The sequence below is a fragment of the Cynocephalus volans genome, chromosome 8, assembly GCF_027409185.1.
Source record: "Cynocephalus volans isolate mCynVol1 chromosome 8, mCynVol1.pri, whole genome shotgun sequence".
Taxonomy (NCBI): Eukaryota; Metazoa; Chordata; class Mammalia; order Dermoptera; family Cynocephalidae; genus Cynocephalus; species Cynocephalus volans.
In genome coordinates this window covers 8113743-8135999 of record NC_084467.1, presented here as the reverse complement: position 1 = coordinate 8135999, position 22257 = coordinate 8113743, and the positions used below count along the sequence as shown (strand labels likewise).

Below are 22257 nucleotides of genomic sequence, written 5' to 3'. Positions count from 1 at the left end.
GCCAGAGTGCAGTACCCTCCCTGATCATTCAGGGCATTCAGCAGAGACCTGGAAGGTCCACATTGTGGTGGGGGGTCAAATTATCCCTAGAGTAAAGGTTACCCTAGATCTACTCTAACAAAGCTTAAAACCAGCACCTAAAAGAATCATACACAATCACAAATAAACTGCCCAACAGAACAAAACCCAACATGCTTTAAAATAAGACCATGTGAGGGTCGGCCTGTGGCTCACTTGGGAGAGTGTGGTGCTGATAACACCAAGTCAAGGGTTAAGATCTCCTTACCAGTCATCTTTTTAAATAAATAAATAAAAATAAAATAAGACCATGTGATATTATGAATTATATATGACATATCATATACTGGATTTCATTCACAGTTCCTGGCTCCCCAAGGCAAGACTCTGCCTTTCTGTCTTGGAGCTAGCCACAAAGAAATTCTCTGACCTACCTTTCCTGATTGTAGGTGATAAGACCCCCATTTCAGGAGGGGTCCTGCCTCATACCTGGGAGGAAGAAATGTTACACAGAGAAGCCAAGAAGAATCCGAACAAACAGGCCTTGCAGGGTTCTCCCACTCGGTCTGTTAGTATTAGATCACACCCTTTTTGCCCAATCACTTTTCTACACAGTTGTCCATGCTTCGGTCATGCCTATGTAATAAAGTTTCCTTAAAAGCTCAATAGCACAGTGTTCAGGGAGATTCCTGACAGCTAAACACATGGAGGTTCTTAAAGGGTGGCACACCGGGGAAGGCATGGAAGCTCCAGACCCCTTCTCCCACACCTCACCCTACGCATCTCTTCATCTGTATCCTTTGTTCCTTTATAATAAATCAGTAAATGTAACTAAGTGTTTCCCTGAGTTCTGTGAGCCACTCTAGCAAATTAATCAAACCCAAGGAGGGAGTCATAGGCACCTCAATATAGCTAGTCAGTCATAAGCACAGGTAAAACAACAAGGCATCAAAAGCAGGGGGACAGTCTTAGGTACTGAGCCCTTAACCTGTGGGGTATGATGCTATCTCCAGGTAGACAGTGTCAGAATTGAATTGAAGAACACCCAGCTGGTGTCCATTGCAGAACTGATTGCTTACCTGCTGATAGAAATTACCACATTTGGTCACAGAAGTCTTCTGTGTTGATTGTTGCTGAATAAGAGTACAAGAAAAGCACTTTGTTTTCTTTACTCCTATATGAGGGTACTTCAAAAAGTTCATGGAAAAATAGAATTAAAACATAATACAAATATTTCCATAATTTTTTTGAAGTATCTCATATATACACAGACCACAAAATCCAGACCCTCAACAATGTAAAATTCACAACATCCAACATCCAATCAAAAATCTCAACATATGCCAAGAAGCAGGAAAATGTAACCAATAATATTAAGAAAAACCAGATGATAAAGCTAGCAGACATACTCAAAGGAAAGCATGATTATAGTAAGATGAGAAATGTAAGGAATAAAAAGAAAACAGAACTCCTAGAGATGAAAAAAATAATATCCAAAATAAAAATTTCACTGAATGAGAATAACACCGGATTACTGCAGAGGAAAAGGTAAGTGCACTTGAAGACAGAGCAAGAGAACCTAACCAAAAGGAAGAACAGAGAAAAAAAAAGATGGTTTGTGAGGTCTGTGGTCTATCAAGCAGTATAACATAATGTGTAATTGGAGGCCCAGAAAAGAAGGGGTGAGGCAGAAAAAATATTTGAAGAAATAATGGCTGGGGCCGAGCCCGTGGCGCACTCCGGAGAGTGCGGCGCTGGGAGCGCGGTCCCGCCGCGGGTTCGGATCCCATATGGGAATGGCCGGTGCACTCACTGGCTGAGTGCAGGTCACGAAAAAGACAAAAAAAAAAAAAAAAAAAAAAAAAGAAAAGAAATAATGGCTGGAAATTTTCCAAGTTTAACGAAAAGTAGAAACTCACACATCCAGGAAGTTCAACAAATACCAAGCACAGTAAACACAAAAGCACACTAAGGCACATCATAAATTGCTGAAAATTCATGAAAAGAGAAAATCTTATAAGCAGCCAGAAAAAGAGAGAGAGAAACATTACCTACAAATAATAGAGATTAAGAATGACCATAGACTTCTGAACCTATGCAAACTAAAATACAATGGAATGGTATGAATTTTTTAAATGCCCCTTGGGGGGGAAGAATGCTGATCTAAAATTCTAAATCCAGTCAAAATATCTTTCGAAAATGAATACAAAATGAAGACTTTTCCTGAAAGGAAAAAAAAAAAAACTTGTCAAGTGTATACTAGTACCACATGAAATATTAAAAGAAGTTCTTTAAGCAGAAGGAAAACAATGCCACATGGAAACTTGGATCTACACAAAAGAATGAAAGAAATAGTAAATATGTTGGTAAATATATAAGATATTGTAAATATATATATTTAACTTAAAAAAATAATTAGAAGGTACTGTTGGGTTTATGACATATGCAGAAGTAAAATCTATGACACTAACAGTATAACAGATAAGAGAGTAAAGGTAAATGAAAGCGTACTGCATGCAAATTTACACTGTATGTAATGGTGAAAGTAGGCTGTGTTGCACACTGTAAACTTTAGAGCAATCACTAATTAAAAAACAAAAGTAGTATTATAAACCAAAAGTAGGGATAAAATGAAATCTTAAGAAACATTTCAGTTAATCCAAAAGAAGACAAGAAAAAAGTGAACAAAGAATAAATGGAAAATAAATAGAAAAAAATATAACCAGATGGTAGGCATAAATCCAACCATATCTATATTTACGTTACGGGTAAATGAAACAGTCCAATTAAAAGGCAGAGATTGTCAGATTGGCGGAGGCGGGGGAGAAAGACTTACAGACTTAGCTATATGCTGTCCAGGAGAAACCCACTATTTTTTTGAGAGGTGGGGGGCTGGCCAGTACAGGGATCCAAACTTTTGAGGTTGGTGTTATAACAACATGCTCTAACCAACAGAGCTAACCAGCCAGCTCATGAAACCACTTTTAAAAAAAAATACACACATAGGTCAAAAGCCAAAGGATGGAAAAAAATACATCATGCAAACACTAATATTAATATCAAACAAAGTACACTTCAAAATAACAGAGGTATTTCAAAACAATAAAAGGGTCAATCAAGAAGACATAATCCTGAATAAGCATGCACCCAATAACAGCATTTCAAAATACATGAAGTAAAATCAGACAGAGTTAAAAAGATAAAGACTAATCCAAATTTACATCTGGAGACTTTAATACTCTTCTCTCCCTAATCAAAAAGCCAGTAAGGACATAGAAGACCTGAATAACACTATCAACCAAACTGGCCTAATTGACATTAATAGAATACTCTATCCAACAACAGCAAAATATATGTTATTTTCAAGGACACAATCAAAATTCACCAAGACAGACCATAAAACAAATCTCAAATTTAAAAGATCTGAAATCATACTGAATATGTTCTCTGATCACAATGGGGTTAAACTAGAAATCAAAAAAAAACCTGGGAAAATCCCAAATATTTGGAAATTAAACAACAGACTGCTAAATAACCTATGGGTCAAGTAAGAAAATATTCTGAGCTTAATGAAAATGATACAACATATCTAAATGTATCAAATGCAGCTACAGCAGTGCTCAGAGGGAAATTTACAGCTTTAAATACTGACTCTAGAGAAGCAAGAAAAAGAAGACAAAATGAAAGTCAAAGTAAATAGAAACAAATAAAACAGAAAAAGTATAAACAATAAAGGAAAATCAATGAAATAAAAGCTGGGTTTTTTAAAAAGAGTATTAAGATTGATAAGCCTCTAGCTAGAGTAGTCAAAAAAAGAAAGAAGACACTAACTTCCAATACCAATAGAGAAATCACTGCATATTGTATTTTACTAAAAGATAACAAGGGAATATTATGAATAACTTTAAGCCATAAATTTGACAACTGAAATGATACGGACAAACTCCTTGAGAGACAACATACCAAAATTGACCCTGGAAAAAATAAAGTTTAATAGTCTTATATCTATTTATAAAAATAAATACATTAATTTAAAAATACAGAAGCAAAAAAAGAAATTAAGAACATAATTAAACTTTAAAGAGAAAACCCTAGGCTCAGATAGCTTCACTGAATTCTAGCAAACATTTAAGGAAGAAATAATGCCAATCTTATACAAACTATTTCAGAAAATGGAAAAAAATGTAAAACTTCCCAATTCATTTTATGAGGCCAGCATTACCTTGACACCAAAACCAGATAAAAATTTGACTCACACAAAGGAAAACTATAGGTTAATAATTCTCAAGAACAAATGTAAAAATCTTTAACAAAATATTGACATATCAAATCTGGCAATATATAAAAAGAGATAATATATCATGACCAAATGGGATTTATCCAATGAATGCAAGATTGGTTTAACATTTGAAAAATCAATCAACATAAATCATCGTATTAATAGAATAAAGGAGGAAAACAAAAGAAGTTCAACAGATACCAAAAAGAGTACCTAACATTCAAAAACACTTATGATTCAGTAAAATAAAATGATACTCAGCAAACTAAAAATAAAAGTTGAATTTCCTCAACTTGACAAAGCACACCTCCAAAAAAACATACAGCTAACACCATACTTAAATGTGGAAGACTTCATGCATACCCCCCAAGATCAGGAACAGGCATGTCCACTCTGACTGCTCCTTTTAACATTGTACTTGAAGTCCTAGACAGTGCAATAAAGTAAGAAGAATAAAGGGCATAAATTGGAAGCCAAGACGTAAAGCTGTCTTCATTTGCAGATGATAATCATCTGCATCATCTACAGAGAAATCATAAGGAATCTACAAAAAAGCTAGTAGAACTAAAAGTGAGTTTAACAAGGTTGCAGATACAAGGCCAATACAGAAAACTCAACTTTATTTCTATGTAATAGCATTGAGCAATTAAAAATGAAATTAAAAAATAAAATCCATAAATGCAATAGCAGTCCCAAAATACGAAATGTTTAGAGAGAAATTTAAAGAATGTGTACATGGCCTGTAAACTTAAAACTACAAAATACCATTGAGAAAAGTCAAACACCTAAATAAATATAAACATACACCATGTTAATGAATTGGAAGATCATTTTAAGATGTTCATTCTCTGGGGCCAGCTGTGGCTCACTTGGGAAAGCGTGGTGCTGACAACACCAAGTCAAGGGTTAAGATCCCCTTACTGGTCATCTTTTTTAAAAAATTAAAAATTAAAGATTTTTTAAAATAAAAAAATAAAAAAAGATGTTCATTCTCCCCAAAATTAATCTACAGATTCCATACAATCCCAATAAAAATCCCAGCAAGCTTTTTTGTAAGAATTGATAAGATTTAAATGGAGATACAAAGGACCAAAGCCTAAAGCAATTCTGAAAAAGAATAAAGTTGAAAGACTTGGGCTTTTTTCAGCGGCTGCTGGTACAGGGATCTGAACCCTCGACCTTGGTGTTATAACAACGAGCTCTATCTAACCAACTGAGCTAACTGGCGAGCCCCCCAGACATAGGATAAAGCTACAGCAAGCAAGACAGTATATTATATATTTGCATTAGGATAGACAGATAGATAAACGGAACAGAATAGAGTCCAAAAACAGACCTATTTATACACAATTTTTTATTTTTGACAAAGGTGGCATGATAAATCAATAGAGAAAGGGCAATCTTTTCAGCAAATGATGCTGAACAACTGAGACCCATATGGAAAAAAATGAAAAAAATAAACCCCAGCACAATAAACACATGAAAAGATGCTCAACATTATCAGTCATCAGACCTGCAAATTAAAACCGCAATGAAATACCACACTACACATTCACTAGACTGGCCAAAATAAAATGGTGGACAATACCAAGTGTTGGTGTGGAAGCAGAGCAATTAGAACACTCATACACTGCGGGGGGGAATGAAAAATAATACAACTTTCGAAACACTTAGTTTCTCATAAAACTAAACAAGCGCTATATGACCCAAAAATTCCACTCATAGGTATTTACCAAAAAAAAACCCCAAAAATACGCCCTCACACTTATACATGAATTTTCATAGTAGTCCCAGACTAGAACCAATCCTGCAGGAACAGACTCTAACGTGACCCCCATGATCCCTCTCCTGGTATTCAGGCCCATTTGATGTCCCCTCTCTAGTGTGGACAGGATCTTTGACTTGCTTCCGGCCAACAATGTGCGATGAAGGTGACAGGATGTATGTAATTACCTTAATACGGGAATGATACATGATTGTAATGTCCATTTTGCTAAGAGACTCTCTCCCTTGCTGGCTTGGAGGAGGCAAGCAGCCATGCTGAGAAGAACCACATAACAAGAAACTGAGGATGGCCTTTAGCTAACAGTAACAATCTGCAGCCCAAGTCTGACAGTCCATAAGGAACTGAATGTTGCCAACAACCACACGAGATAAGAAGCAGATCCTTCCCCAGTCAAGCCCTGGATGAGACCGCAGACCCTACAGACACCTTGACTGGTGAGACTCAACTAAGCTATGTCTTAACTCCTGATCCACAGAAGCTGTGAAATAATAAACATGTGCTGTTTTAAGCTGCTAAATTTCTAGTAATACTGTTAAACAGCAATAGAAAACCAATACAATCCAAATGACCATCAACTGGTGAATAGAGCAACAAATTGGGGGATATCTATATAATGAACTACTACTCAGTAATAAGTAGTGATGAATTACTGACAGGCACAACAACATGGATAAGATTCACAAACATTACTCTGAGCAAAAGAAGCAAGACATAAAAGAATATATAATGAATGCATTCACATGAAATTCTAGGAAAGACAAATATAATCTATATTGATAGAAAGCAGTTCAGGTTTCCTGGGGCCAAAGCCAGGGATTCACTGGGAAGGAGCATAAGGGAACACGTAGGGATATTGAAATTGTTTTGAACTTTCTTTTTTTTTTGCAGCTGGCAGGTATAGGAATCTGAACCCTTGACCTTGGTATTACAACACCACACTCTAACCAACTGCGTTAACTAACTGGCTAGCACTGGAATTGTTTGGATCTTGACTGGGGTGGTGGTTACACAGGTACATATGACTTGTCAAAACTCTTTAAATTGACCACAACACACCTATTGGAATTCTACAGTAAGGTTTAGGCCACAAGGACTTTGCCACTTGAGAAGATATTAAATCTAAGGTATTAGAATACTAGCAAAGTCACAAAGAAAGTGACTTACCTTTACAAAGGAGAAATCTGACAAGACACTGCCTTAACCAAGAAATCAAACTTATGTTCAATAATGGGACAAACCAGTATCACACGCCTTCTGATGTGATTCACTAAGAAGGACACAATGTCACTTCCAGAATATTCTTGCAAAAAATATTTAACCTGGATCTAAATGTGAAGAAATAAATCAGACAAATACAGATAGTAGAACAATCTACAAAACAAATGACCAAGACTCTCCATACATGTCAATATAATAAAACAAAAAAGGTAGATGAACTCACCAGAAATGCATACATGCGTTCAGAAAAAGACACACACAAGTATTTTTATAGCAGCACTGTTTGTACTAACCCAAAAGGTGAAACAACCTAAATGTCCATTAAGAGTAGAATGGTTAATAATAAATGGTCAGACATATTCACACAATTTAATAACTATATATAGCAGTGATAATAAACTATTGCTGCTTACCACATGGATGAACCTCATAAATATAACACTGAGTAAAAGAAGCCAGACACACTTATGTTTACATAAAGTTCAAAAACAGATAAAATTAATCTATATTATAAGTCAGAATAGGGCCAACCTTTGGGGGGTTGGGATAGTGATGCGAGTGCCATGAGGGGGACTTCTGAGGTCTTGGTAATGTTTGACTTCTTGATCTGGGTAGTGGTTGCCCAAGTGTGCTCATTTTGTGAAAATTCACCAAGCTGTACACATGATTTGTATACAAGGATAACCTAAAAAGTTCGAGGGAAATAGAATTAAAAGACAATATGCACTTGACCTTAGCCAAAAGACCAAGAAGCATTGAATTAAAAGATAATACGAATCTTTCCATGAACATTTTGAAGATCCCCTCATACTTTCTGGGATATGTTAAACTTCAGTAAAAAGTTTTAAAAAAATTTAAAAGACTAGGGAACCATTCTAGATTAAAGCTGACTAAAGAAACTAAAGAGACAAATCAATGCAATCCCTATTTCTTGACTGGATCCTGATTGGGAAATTTTGAATGTGGATTATAAATTAAATAATATTATTTTATCAATACTACATTTCTTGTGTAAGAATGGTATTGTGATTATGTAGGGGAATAACATTACTTTTATGAAAGAAAGACAAGGTGAAGTACTCAAGGATAAAATATCCTGATATCTGTAACTTACTATAAATCCTTCCAAAAAAAAGATATACAAAGAGACAGATAAAGCAAATTCAGCAAAATGTGAACAGTGTATCTTGGTGAAGTTTCTGTGTTCGTTTTACAGAAGTCCTCTCTATTATTCTTTCAACTTTTCTATAGGTTAGAAATTTTTCCAAAGAAGAAGTTGAGGGGGGAAATACCTCGTTTAAACTACTGTTATTCAAGAGTAACAAACTTCCAAACTACACGTAGAGACTCGGAGAAGAAGACTAATGCTTCTGGAGCACTCACCATGCACCAGCTGCTCTTCACACTTGTGATTCCATCCAACTCTCATAGCAACCCTCTAGGTGATTCCTGTCGCTCCCATTTTACAGAGGAGAAGGGGAAGCTCAGAAAGGTGGAATGACAAGGACAATAGCTGAGTGCTGAAGCTCTAACCAAAATCTGTCAGGATACGAGGCCGTGCTCTCCCACTCCTTCACTCCGCTCTTCTCCCTTCTCATCTTCTGTGTCCTCTCAATCCAAAACTCACTACATGCAATGAACTTCACCAGATTTGAAATCTACGTTCTGTAATAATCCTCAGCAATCAATAACTGTTAAGCATATCAGATTGAACCAGGCCTCTGCTCTACGTTGAAGACAGAAAAGCTAGTGGGAAAGGAGAGAAATAGGGATAACATCTCTCCTTCCTCTAGGCCACATGTACAGACTAGAAAAGACTTCAGTAAGAAACTAGCTATGCCAAACAGAGCAACGTGCAGAAAACAGAGCAAGGATATGAAGCAATAAATGAAATTCCAAAAAATTATCTTGAGAATAGACTAAAAAGACTATACTTTACCATTATGAAAAAGCCAGTATGTCCCTGAAATCTAAGTCACGAAGGACAGCTAGCATAAACACCAGCATTCGGGCATTCCTTTAAATTTCAAGGAAATTATTTCAGAACAAATGAACGAACTTTACTAGCATACCCCAAAAGATACTGTAATAGGGCTTGAGGAAAGGTTTAGATCCACTTGTGAGTGAAATCCAGAGCTTATTAAATGGAATAATAATAAACAACACATTGTGTCTAAGTAATTTTATATAAATCAAATCATTTAATCCTCAGAGCAACTCTATGAGATAGGCACTAGTATTATTCCTATTTTACAGATGGAGAAATTAAGGCCAGAAAAGTCATGTAACCTGTCCAAGATCACACAGCTGGTAAGTAGTAGGGCTAAGATTCCAAGCCAGAAGGGCTGGCCTCAGAGCCTATACTTGTAACTACTGCTCCTACTGCCTTTTAAGGAAAGAGAGCATTATTCACCCCTACTCTTTAGAAACAAGAGATTGATGCCACAAGGCCGACTAACAAACTTCCTATGAGAGACAAAATACTGGCTCACCCCCACAGGTCTAACCCTGTACAACTCTTCTCACATATAAATCAGGTTTGGGGGAATTATCCAAATAGTCCTTTCAATCCCATTCTGCTCTGACTGGAGAAATGGGAAACAAGGTTGATCAGGACTTGAAGATGAAATGACAAGCAAGTGAGAAAAAGAGTTGGTTCACTTAAAAAGCGTGCATTTCCAGCTTATTGTTAGACGGTGATAGAATCTGGCATGAAGAGTGCAAGTTTTTCTCAGGCTGCCAGCATATTCTGATGCAATCCCATCTCTACCAGCTTTGGAAAGGAGGCAAACGAGAGGCTGAGCTGAAAACCAAACAAGCGTTGGCCAAGCCCCCTTAAAGGACTGTAGATCCTTTTCCACATGTACAGAGGGGACAACCACCAGAACCAAGGGAATTCTTGTACAGGACAATGGCTCCAAGTGGCAAGATTTTTAGTACTCTTCACAGCACTTGCAAATTAATTGTCCTCAAAGAATCAGGAACTACCTGTGGGCAATCCCAGCCTGTGGGCATTCTTAACACCAAAGGGTTCAGAGAAAGCCAGGTCCTGATGAGCCTCAGCAAACTAAGTGAGGTAAGGCAAGAAAGGAGTCCCCTCTGCCACGACACTTCCCAAACTCTAGAACTTCTGACAGTGAGAAGGCCAGAATCACTCCTAGTTATTTCCCATGTTTTACAATGCAGACATCTTCCTGAATCATTTACATTGCTAACAGAAGCTGGTCTGGGAAACACACCAACTCCTCTAAGTGCAATTCCTGTAACAGACATCATGAAGAATAAGACGGTAAGAAACACTAAGTGGTGGTCTTCCGCCTAGGGAGGAAGTGAGATACTAGAAAGGGGCTGAAAACTCTTAAAGGTGTTTCAAGGAGGTGAAAGATGAGTGATGAGTTCCTGGTTGAAACCATTTTCTGCCTCCTCTGGTTAATTCTAACTAAATTTAAACACGTATGGCTGGCCAGAGGAGTCACTCATACCTGGTTCAAATCCAGGCTCAATTGGGCACTTGATTTGGGCCATGCTACAAATCCTTAGCATCCACTTCTGTGAAATGGGGGTTAATAGCCTGTACTTCATAAAGGTTGCAGAGAGCACTAAATGAGATAACAAACGTAATTTGTTCTCAGCATGACAGCACACGCGCAGTAAATCTAAGGTCTCAGTCCCCCTCTCCTCACCCCACCCACCCCTCTTTGGACTATAAACCCCTTCACAGGCCTTGTCATCCATTGCTACCCGATAGTAGACGCTCAGGCGTCAACACTGGTCTTCATGGAGCCCTTACTGGAGTGGGATTTGGCTGAATGTACAGGTGAAAAGCTGGAGTGGAGCCTTTGGCCAACGAAACCGAACCCAGGGAAGCGAGGATGGATTCGCAGCCAAGAGCGCGGTGGCGTCTGCTGTTGACAGTGCGTCCCCTTACTACCAACGCACTGAGAGTCCGAAGATATTCCCAACCCTCCAACGTGGCGAGGAAAGCACAAAGGTGACTAAAGACGAAGAGGCTGGCAGCGGGGCCACTCAGGAGGCTGAGGCTGTGGGGGCCTGGGAACCCTGATGGAGTCATGTCCCTCCCGGGAGGGGACAGCCGGGAACGATCGAGCCTCTTTCATCCTGTCCTCAAGAAGGGGTCCTCGCAGCTCAAGCCTGGGGGCTTCCCAAACGTCCCGCCACCCTCCCGCCAAGCTCAAGTGGGACCGGAGGGGGCTGGCCGGCGACAAGTGGGAGCCCATGGGCGCGGCCCAGACCCCGAAACCCGGCTCGGGAGTGTGGTCAAAGAGGGGTCACAGGAGGAGGGGCCGAGCGGGGAAGACCTGGGAGGGGCGGGGCCCTGGAGGGGTCAAGGGGTTGGAGCCCCCGGTTTCGGAGACTTGGGGCTCCCACCCACGCGGCTCCCAGCCGTGCGCCGAGCGCCCCCTCCAGCCGGTGTCTCCGCCGCCACAGTGGGCCAGTCCCACTCCCATTACCTGGCTCGGCTGCTCTGCCTGCTCCGAGGACGCCATCTTTCTGAGGCCTGACTAATCTATCGCCGCTGGGCGAGGTTTCTCCCAAGCGCCCTCGCTCTCGCCCTCCCGCCCAGACTAAAGTAGCCGGAACTGATCCTATCGATGTGGAGGCGGGGCCGGGACTTGGGGCAGAGGCTGGAATATTTCCATTCTATCTCTGCTTTACGGGAAGGTCCGAAATCTCTGTCCTTTCTGCGTTGTTATACATGTATTATTCTTATAGAATTAGGTTTCTGCCCGTCCCCAACGTGGGGCCCATTTAGGGACTCACTAAGTAATGAATGAATGAACGAATGTGAAGAGACTTAGAAATTAATTTTTAGCCATTCGGTTCAGGACCGTTCATTGAGTGCCGGGAACCCTGATAGGCACTAGCTGTGAAAAGATCCAACTCCTGCTTCCAAGCCCAGCAAGTACAGAATTACAGGCTCGTGGGGTTAGGACTCTGATAAAGGGGCGCGGGTCTACTTGGGAGAACACAGAAGAAGGGCCCTTTTAGGGAGGAGAGGCTTCTACGAACCGTCATGACTATAGTGGTTGAACTGTTAGGTTTTAAACTAAATTATATGGAAAGGTTCGCATATGTTAGAACTGCTAGCTCACATTATAGTTTTTTTTTGGTCAATATGGAGTAGTAGAAAGGGTTGCTTTTGTTGGTGATCCGCCCACCAAACACTGTTTTAAATGCCTGCAGGACTGGCTAATAAGCTAATTTGGTTAGAGCCTGGTGCTGCTAACATGAAGGCCTAGGGTTCGAGCCCCATACCGGACAGCCGCCCAGGGAAAAAAAAAAAAAAAAAGGAAATGCCTACGCTTTTCTTGAGATAATATCTCATAACCTCACCCACGTTTTTATAAACAAAATAGGAAAGGGACTGACCCTGAATGAATATGGGCAGATAATTATTTGTAGTTTACATGAAATGCCCCCTTTTAAGCGAGGAAGCTTTTGGGTATTTCTTAATTATTCTCCTAATCTTTAATGTTAGTTTTTCAGGAGGAAAAAAACACAGACTTTTCGGTAAGTAGCAGTATTAGAGCAAGGGTACATATGTTGTCAAGCTGTGGTTCGCATTTCCCCTTTCCTCACTAATTAATTTGAGACCTTAATGTTTATTTAAGCATTTTTTTCCGAGGCCTCAACTCAATTTGCAGAGCTTAAGCAGGGAATGGAATGGGTGGAGATGCGCGCATATCTTATGCTACTTTGTTACGTTTTCAGCAAGAATGGAAACTACACTCATCAGTTTTTAAAATTGATTTCCATCAAGTCACCTTAAAAATCTTTTCAGGTTGGAAAGGGAAAACCAATGAACACGGTACAATGACAGTCTGTCCTATTTAAATATTAACATTACGGGCCGGCCCGTGGCTCACTCGGGAGAGTGTGGTGCTGATAACACCAAGGCCCTGGGTTCGGATCCCATATAGGGATGGCCGGTTGCTCACTGGGTGAGCGTGGTGCTGACAACACTGAGGCCGCGGGTTCGGATCCCTATGTAGGGATGGCCGGTTGGCTCATTTGGTAGAGCGTGGTGCTGACAACACCAAGTCAAGGGTTAAGATCCCCTTACCGGTCATCTTTTTAAAAAATAAATAAATATTAACATTATGCATCTACGTATGCAAACAGGAGTGCTCTAGAAATGCAAGGTAGTATACACGCGTGTACTTTGTTATGCAAAATAAATCCCTAGTGACCTCATTTGTGAACTTGGCGATTGCAACTCCCAAATACAAGGTAAAAATAAACTCCCGGGCTTAATCGCGCTACAGGAACGAGTCGGCTTTGAACCCAGGGACTACAGCTCCCGGCATGCCGTGGGTCCACACACGTTAGCGGCAAGCAGAACCACGCCTCCCGGCGTGCCTTGGTCTCACGCGTGATTTGCTGCAGAGAGAACTACAGCTCCCGGCATGCCGCGGGAGGGATTGGGCGTTGGGGAGCCACTGCCCCGAGTTTCCACCCATTTCCCGGAGTTAGTCAGGTCTCACCTTGGGGAAGATGGAGATTCCTGGGGGTGCCGGAGTTTCGGAACTCGGCGAGATCCGGACTCTAAAGCCGTGTGTGCTGCTCCGCAACCGCAGCCGCGACCAGCACGGCGTGGCGGCCTCCTGCCTCGAGGAGCTGAGGAGCAAGGGTTGGTGCTGGACCCGGGCGGGCCCTGGGGGATCCCGGGCCGGGCGAGGATGTCCGGCGGGGGCAAGGCGGGGGCAGGAGAGGCGACTAGGGGATTCTTGGAGTTCCAGTGGAACCTTGGTACGGAAATGGCCCACGTGGGTCCAGCGATGTACAGAGTTCAGGCGCTTGAACTTTCTTTCCCTCGTAATGGTGGAAAGGTAGACAGAAAGCCATATGCGGATGAAGACAGACCGAGGTGTCTGGCCCAAAATCACAGTTTGGCTGACTGGGCTCGGTCTAGCCCAATACCCAACCGAGCCCAGGGTATTCCCGCCACTCCGGCTCACTAAGGTGGTGCTGGGGCCCCCAGCTGAGCCCACGACAGGGCGGGGACGAGTTTCTACCGTCAGCTGTGTAGGGGACATGTGCCACAGAAAGGGAACTGCTACTGACAGTTCCTGGAGGTCCAGGCAAGGAACGTGAGTTGTAGGTGACCGAGTTGACCTAAGTTCCGAGCCCGGCCCGTGCTGCTGGACCTTGCACTTGACCACCTCTCCACCTTCAGTTTTCTCCTTGACAGGGTGGGTATATTTCCAGCTGCTTCAAAGATTTGTTGAGTCTCTTAGATGAGATGATAAATTCAGGTGATTTGCAAGTGTTGTTAGCCTGTGGCAAGAATTGTTTATCCAAAGAAGTTCTACAGATTAAACGTGTGAAACAGAGCCAGGCATGTATCACAGTGTGTGTCAGAGTGTAGGTGTTTCCTCGCAGAGTCACTAAGCCCCAACAGATATCATATAGATGTCTTTTAGAGACCCAGGAGCAGCCAAAGCGCTATAAATGCTTTGGTGACATGGCTTTTGCTATATAAGCATATACAGATTTTTTTCCTGGCTTTAGGTTACTTAAATTTTAGTGCCACTTCACTGCATTGGCTGGATGTATTTGACATGGAGGCTTGTGTTCTCTGCAGCTTAGCCTGTACAAGTCTTGCTGTTCTATTTGAATGGTAGACAACATTGCCAAAGGACACTTGTAGTCTCTTGGCATTTCTGCTTACTCCAGTGCCATTAGCATTTTAGGCATTGTCATCTCTAAATGGGATGGTACAGACCTGCCCTAGGGAAAGCCTCTTGCCCAGTGATAATAAAAATGAAAAGCTACTGATAAAACACTTTCCTATAGATTAGAAAAGCTGCAAAGGAAGATAATACAAAGAAAAAAAAGCAACTTAAGATGACCATTGAATAAGTGAATGAAAGACTGCTTATTCACAGTGAATCAAACCAGACTTTGATTTATTGTTCATTCAAGTAGAGATTCAAATGCCTCCTATATGTGGGTGCAAGGTAGCTGTCGAACACATTTTCAGGAGCCAGATCACATGGGTTTAAATCTCAGCTCTGCCATTTACTAACTGTGTGATCCTGGACAAGTTAACTTAACCTCTCTGAGCCTTGGGTTCATTATCTGTAAAGTGAAAACAACAATAGTACTACCTTATAGGAATATTATGAGATTAAATACCATATACGAAAAGCACTTAGAACGTACGTGAGACACATGGTGTTATTAGTGCTCGTGGTTATGGTTGTTATTATAGTTATTATTACGTACCAGGAATTCTGCTTGGCTTCGGAGCAATACATATTGAGGGTACAAAGACAGATATAATTTCCTTATGGATGTTTTTCAGTTACCAAATATTTTATTCTTCTCAGCCTGTGACATTCTGGCCATCGATAAGTCCCTGACCCCAGTCACCCTGGTACTGGCAGAGGATGGCACCATAGTGGATGATGATGATTACTTCCTGTGTCTACCTTCCAATACTAAGTTTGTGGCATTGGCCAATAATGAGAAGTGGGCATATAACAATACAGGTAAGAAACGCTAGCCATATATAAAATAGCCTATGAAGTATAACATCCATTGTGGTTAATTTTACTACAAAGGCAGCTGGTAGCTGTTTGTCTGGCTTTTTAAGCATTTATGCAGCAAATGTTTACTGAGCACCTTCTATGTGCCAGATACAGTACTGAGTCCTTGGGATAAAGATGAATGAGACACAGATCCAGTTCTCTACTAACTCACAGACTAATAGCAACTGAAATGCAGCATGGCAGAGAGATCTGTACTATAGGCTACAGTCAGGCTGCTGGGGTCTGAATCCTGGCTCTGCCATTTAGTAGCCAGGTGACCAATGACAAATTACATAACCTCTCAGTGCCTTAGTAACGTAATAATTATGGTACCTATCTCCTAGGGTAATATAAAACATATCAAACCAGGATTTCTCAACAATACTGTTGATATTTTGGGCCAGAGAATTATTTGTTGCAGAGCATCTGCTCTGTGCATTGTAGAATATTTAGCAGCATGCCTAGGCTCTTCCCACTAGATGCCAGTAGCACCCCACTACCCCAAGTGAGAAACCCAAGAGAGTCTCTAGACATTGTCACATGTCTCCTGGAGGGCAAAATCACTCCCATCTGAGAACTGCTAATATGAAGCGTTTAGACCTTATGTGGCACACAGTAAGAGCTCAGTAAATGTTACCTGTCACTATCATCATCATTATCATCGTCATCATCACTGGAGATACAAAGGGGACTAACACTGATGATCGAGGATAAGAGACCTAAAGAAGTGTCTTGAAGAAAGTCCGTGTGCCACGAAATTGAGGAAATCACCCTTCAGCAATGGCTGGACCAGCCACCTTTGTGGTCAGGTGCAAGGGACAGCAAACAGTGGCTGCAGCTCCACTAGTTAAGGACGGGACCACTCCCCAAGCATGGGAGGGATGCCAGCGAGATTGAATGTTTTTGTATACCAAAGCAGAACACACCCAGACACATGAAAACTAAGCAAAAGGGAAGTGTGATAAGATCCTGGGTATGTGTGACCATAGGATTGTTTAGGTGGCTTCTTTCCATAGAAGAATACAGAGCACTTTCACACAGAAATGAATCGAAGATGGAAGAAGAGGGAAAATTAAGGTCCTAGATGGGGACTGGCTTTCCTGTGAATCCTTGAGAAAAGGTGCTTCCTTCACTGAAATTCTGAGTGGTCAGTAGGAAGGATGCAGACACCCTCAGGAGGTCTCTGTGTATTGGGGGCGGAGGTGAAAACAGCACTTCAAGTTATACTGATTGTGACTGGCATTTTCTCCCATCTATCAGATGGAGGTACAGCTTGGGTTTCCCAAGAGTCCTTTGATGTAGATGAAACAGACACCGGGGCAGGGTTGAAGTGGAAGAATGTGGCCAGGCAGCTGAAAGAAGATCTGTCCAACATCATCCTCCTGTCAGAGGAGGACCTGCAAGTAAGCCTTCTCCATGACCTGCAGCAGTGTTCACCCAGCCTCTGCAGCCCCCAACACCTTCTTAGCTTCCACACATCTGCCATAGTAATTTCATTATTTCTTAATTCTTAACTTTAAATAATTCTTAAGTTACAACTAAGATTCTTTATTTTATAGTTCTCACCTAGTCATTTTTCAACCCTCGATGCAAATCAGAATCACCTGCAGATTTTTTTTTTTAAATACAGATGCCCAGGCTCCACCTGAGACCTGTTCAGGAGGACTCTGGGGGTCAAGGATGTACTACTGCTAAAGAATGTAGAGTTGGAGAGCTGGGTTCATATCCCAGCTCTACCACTATGATCTTGAGCCAGTAGCTTAGCTTTTCTGTTTGTGTTTCCTCTCCAGTAAAATGGGGCTAAAAATAGTATGTTTTCATTCAAAAAATATTTATTGAGCCCCCTTGCATGGTCCTGTGCACTGGGGTACAGTGGTGAACAACACAGACACAGTCTCTGCTCTGACAGAACTTGCATTCCGAGGAGGAGGCAGACAAAAACAAGAAAGCATATCAGACAGGGTGGTGTGCACAGAGTGATGGGGGCCACTGTAGATTGGGAGATTGAGGAAGGCCTCTTTGTGGAAGTGATTTTTTGGTTATTTTTTTAAGTCACATATTTATTTTGAATAAGTAATATGAATACATTCATATGGTTCAAAATCCAAGAGGTATAGAAGAATATACAGGTAGCCAAAAAGTGAAAACAAGCCAAATGTCAATTAGCTGATGCATTCATCAAAAACGGGGAGGAGAAAGACCCATTGGTCAATAAAATGTGGTAAATCCATATAAGAGAATGTTATTTGGTCATAAAAAGGAATGGAGTATTTTACATGCTACAACATGGATGAACCTTGAAAACATGCTAAGTGAAAGAGGTCAGACACAAAGGCCACATATTTTATGATTGTATTTATATAAAATGGCCAGAATATGCAAATTCGTAAAGATGCAAAGTAGATTAGTAGTTGCCTAGGGCTGGGGAGATTGAGTAGAAGTAGGTAGTAACTGCTAGTGGATCTCTCTTTGGGGTGCTGAAAATGTTCCAGTATTGATTGTGGTGATGGTTGCACAGCTCGGTGAATATACTAAAGCCCACTGAATTGTATACTTCATATGGGTGAATTGTATGGTGTGTGAGTTATAGCGCAGTAAGCTGTTAAACAAAAGAATATACAGGAAAAATCTGAGCCCTGCCCCAGCCTACCATGTTTCCCTTCCTGGAGACAACTGGTCTATCAGTTTCCCATTCTAGGTATTTTATACACAAATATGTATATATTTTCTCCTCCCCTTTTTTACACAAATGGAGGCATATCTACTCTGTTTTTAAAGAAATATTTGGAGAGTATTCCAGATCTGTATATTAAAGGCATCCTTGTTCCTTTTTGACCACTGCGTGGTACTCCATTTCATGAGTTTATTTAACAAGCTCTCCCCACCACTGATAGACATTTGTGTTGTCGTTAGTCTTGTCTTCCAGACAGTGCTGTGGAAACTTATGCCAATGTCATTTTGCACACGTGCTTATATGACTAAGTTCATAGAGGGGCAATTGCTGAGTTAAAGTTACGTGCATTTGATAAACCTTGGCAGGTTCCAAGAGGTAATGATTAAACTGAGAGCTGCAGGACAAGATGGAACCTGCATGAGAAGGTTGAGGCCAATGTTCCAGGTAGAAGGAAAGCAGAAGCAAGCTTGACTTCTTTCTTTTTTTTAAGAAACAGAAAGGGAATGTGAGGTCCCTTACCACCCCAACAGACTGGCATGTTATGATATAGCCTAAGAATACGGAACAGAATAGGCCCTACCAAAATAGGGGTGTCAGAATAAGAATGAATTTGTCAGAGCCCACGCCCTGACAGCTAGGCTCCGGAAGAAAGCTTAGGTCTCTCAGAGCTTATGAGGCTGCCACCCACAGGTAGGAAAAGTGCCATCATCCCAGGGACCATGGGCCGTGAGGATGGATGGTGGTGAGAAGGAGAGAGCACTGGGGTCATTTGCAGGCGGTTGCGATATTTGGGAAGTTCCCTACCCACTCTTGCCTCATTTTCCTCTGTAAAATGGGGGTAATACCAGTATCTCTTGAGGTTTGTACCATTTGAATTTTGAACCTTGTGAATATATTAATATTACCTGTTCAACAATTGATGCAATATAAAACTTAAAAATTACTAAGAAAGTACTTGTAGATTTCTTTTTTTTTTTTTTTTTTTTTTTTTGGCTGCTGGCTGCTATGGGGATCTGAACCCTGACTTGTAGATTTCTTAGAGTCTGTATTTGTTTCTTAGATGCTCATCGAGGTTCCATGTTCAGACCTGGCTCAGGAACTATGCCAAAGTTGTGCCACAGTCCAAGGGCTCCAGAACACCCTCCAGCAAGTGCTTGACCAGAGAGAGGAAGCCCGGCAGTCCAAGCAACTCCTGGAGCTTTATCTCCAGGCTTTGGAGAAGGAGGGCAACATCTTGTCAAAGCAGGAAGGTAGGTCTCTGCTGGGGGTTCACGCTGAGAACTCAGGGCCAATGGAGCCTTCCCTTGAGAGAGGACCCTGTGTTTGCAATGAGCCAGAAATACTGAAGCCACAGCTGCTGGGATCTTGGAAGGATACTTTTCTCTCTTGCCCGACTCATTACTCAAGCTGGTTGATTGTGTGGCTGTATGATTTCACAGCTTGCTGATCTCCATCTCTCATCTGCTTTGCAGAGTCCAAAGCTGTCGTCGGTGAAGAGGTAGATGCAGTTGACAGGGGTGTCAGCGGAGAGATCTCCAAAATTGCACTTACGAGCCAGATCCTGACTGCACTGAGGGAGAAGCCTGCTCCAGAGCTGCATTTATCTAGTCAGGATTTGGAGGTGGGCGAGAACCAGAGAAACTGAACTGCAGAGGATGACTTGCCCTGGAGATGTAGCATTACTCTGCAGAGGCATGCATGGGATTTTTTTTCACCTCTGCAGAATCATAGCTACCAATTTGCCTATTATATGCCGAAGCATCTACAAACACCTTATTTAATCTAAATCAAAATGGCTTTAAAAAAATGGGTGCACTTGCTCAGATTAACAAACATAAGTCTCTTATCCATGGTTGGTAGTGAAACGACTAAACCTGGCAGGGAGGAATAGCAGGGCTCAAGCTTCTGAGATGGCTTCCGGTTCTGTTAGTGGTCGAAGAACACCCATAGTCAATCCCAAGGCCTGTAAAATATCACTTGAAAAGGCAAACTTGAGGGGATCATCTTGTACTGGCATCTAAGGCCAGGGAACTAGAAGCTTGACAAAGGGAACCCATCAGAGTGAGTGCTACTTATTGTCTGTCCCTGTCCCAGGTACCTCCCTGTTGTAGATAGAAGGGAGGGAAACTGTGTTAACTTGAGCTTGGCTAAATTTCCTGTATGTGTAGGACTTTAAAGTTGCTCTAAGTAAACTTCTTTCTAAAGATTCTTTTCTGTCGGTGTTGTTTGGTAGGAAAAGGCGTATGACAATTTACTGGCAAGAAACCTGGCATTTCAGAGTAAAGATAGAACTTAAACTGATATGCCTAATCTTGCTCCCCTAAAGAAGCTTGAAAGCAGCAGAGAGGAGCACAGAAGTAGTGGTTCTCAATGGTTCTAATTCTTGCTGCAGTTGGTTACCAAGGAAGACCCCAAAACATTGGCTGTTGCTTTGAACTGGGATGTAAAGAAGACAGAAACCGTTCAACAGGCCTGTGATCAGGAGCTTACCCTGCGCCTGCAGCAGATGCAGAGCTTGCATTCTCTCAGGAATATTTCAGCAAGGAAGAATCTGCTGCCTGGAGAACTGCAGAATCCTAAACGAGCCAAGCAGGACCCCACATAGCCACAGCCGGAACTGTGCCAAGGAACACCCTGTGGCCTTGTTCTTTATCAGTAAATACCTTCCACCTGATTATTTTACCACCTATATACTCCTCTACCCACTGCCTTAGAGCATGTTTGAGAACAGGCTGGAAGACTGGTTTTCTGCCTCTCCGGAAAAGCTATTCCAGGTCTCCACATCTGCCCTGCCACCTGTTTTGAATGACATCACTGCACTAGCAGTGTCCTGTCTCCTCTAACTGCATGTTCTTGTTTCTCTGTTTAAAAGTAATTGTCAGGGCCGGCCCGTGGCTCACTCGGGAGAGTGCGGTGCTGATAACACCAAGGCCCCGGGTTCGGATCCCATATAGGGATGGCCGGTTAGCTCACTGGCTGAGCGTGGTGCTGACAACACCAAGCCAAGGGTGAAGATCCCCTTACCGGTCATCTTTTAAAAAATAAAAAAATAAAAAAATAAAAGTAATTGTCATATTTCAGACTCATTAATCTTGTTCTAAAGATAGAACTGCAGAATTTTAAACAAATAATGGTAGAGAAGGTGACATAATAGAATGTTGATTATGACCACAAATTTGTTTCTCAAGTTAATGAGTTTTTTGGTTTAAAGGCACATATTAAGTTTGCAGACCATAGGGACATACGAAGAATCTAATTCACCATTTCTAATATCCAGTTCAGTATTGTGAAATTATATCTGTTATCACTGTGAAACTTCTCAGTTTTCTAATATGTTTTATCAGCAGGGGGTATAAAAGGTCATTAAAGCGATTTCCATGCAGTATGACTCCAAGTCTCTCTGGGTGCAAAGCAGAGCACTCTTTGTATGCCTCCCATTTCCGTTCAAACTTGTTCTGCAGGTTTTATAATCTACAATACAGTCTCCTTGTAGGAAGAAAATGGTTAAACAGGACAAAAAGAACAGTTTCCTTCTGTGATTTTCTTCCAGGAGGGTTCAGACTATCCCGCATCCTTTTATTGAAGCCTTATTACACTGATGGTTCTTACTTATTAGCCCCAATGTTTTCTTTCTTTCTTATAGCTTATTTTGTAATGACTGTCATCTCAAATACCTCAAGCAGCATGGCCCTTGGTTATGGGATTTCCCAAAACAGTCAAATTCTGC

At 41.4% G+C, this 22257-nt stretch overlaps 2 protein-coding genes and 1 non-coding gene across 4 annotated transcripts in view; 2 read left to right on the top strand and 1 right to left on the bottom strand.

Annotated features, from left to right (window-relative positions):
- The window catches only part of PEX14 (peroxisomal biogenesis factor 14), a 129778-nt gene extending 117964 nt beyond the window's left edge, over nt 1-11814 (bottom strand). Inside the window, exon 1 of the mRNA XM_063106056.1 lies at nt 11774-11814. Within this exon, the coding sequence (XP_062962126.1) occupies nt 11774-11809 (36 nt within the window). The 5' untranslated portion in view covers nt 11810-11814. The remainder of the gene's footprint in view (nt 1-11773) is intronic.
- A 1505-nt stretch (nt 11815-13319) lies between these two features.
- TRNAV-GAC (transfer RNA valine (anticodon GAC)) lies at nt 13320-13392 on the top strand. The gene has a single exon. It is a non-coding gene; the product is annotated as a tRNA-Val (tRNA).
- Nucleotides 13393-13737: 345 nt separating this feature from the next.
- DFFA (DNA fragmentation factor subunit alpha) lies at nt 13738-21894 on the top strand. Of its 2 annotated transcripts, none has more exons than XM_063105337.1 (6): nt 13738-13953; nt 15656-15817; nt 17117-17259; nt 19591-19780; nt 20003-20151; nt 20923-21894. In XM_063105337.1, the coding sequence occupies exons 1-6, from the start codon at nt 13818-13820 to the stop codon at nt 21133-21135; spliced, it is 993 nt and encodes a 330-aa protein (XP_062961407.1). In that variant the 5' UTR covers nt 13738-13817; the 3' UTR covers nt 21136-21894. The 2 variants fall into 2 exon arrangements, with proteins under 2 accessions (XP_062961407.1, XP_062961408.1); XM_063105338.1 differs by having other exon boundaries at nt 20764-21014.
- The last annotated feature ends 363 nt before the right edge of the window (nt 21895-22257 follow it).

What these genes read in the sequence shown, in the direction of transcription:
- DFFA (XM_063105337.1), top strand. Translation starts at nt 13,818, where the DNA reads ATGGAGATTCCTGGGGGTGCCGGAGTTTCGGAACTCGGCGAGATCCGG. An exon ending in GTGGGCATATAACAATACAG is followed by an intron (nt 15,818 to 17,116) that starts GTAAGAAACGCT and finishes CCCATCTATCAG; the next exon opens with ATGGAGGTACAGCTTGGGTT. An exon ending in TATCTAGTCAGGATTTGGAG is followed by an intron (nt 20,152 to 20,922) that starts GTGGGCGAGAAC and finishes TTCTTGCTGCAG; the next exon opens with TTGGTTACCAAGGAAGACCC.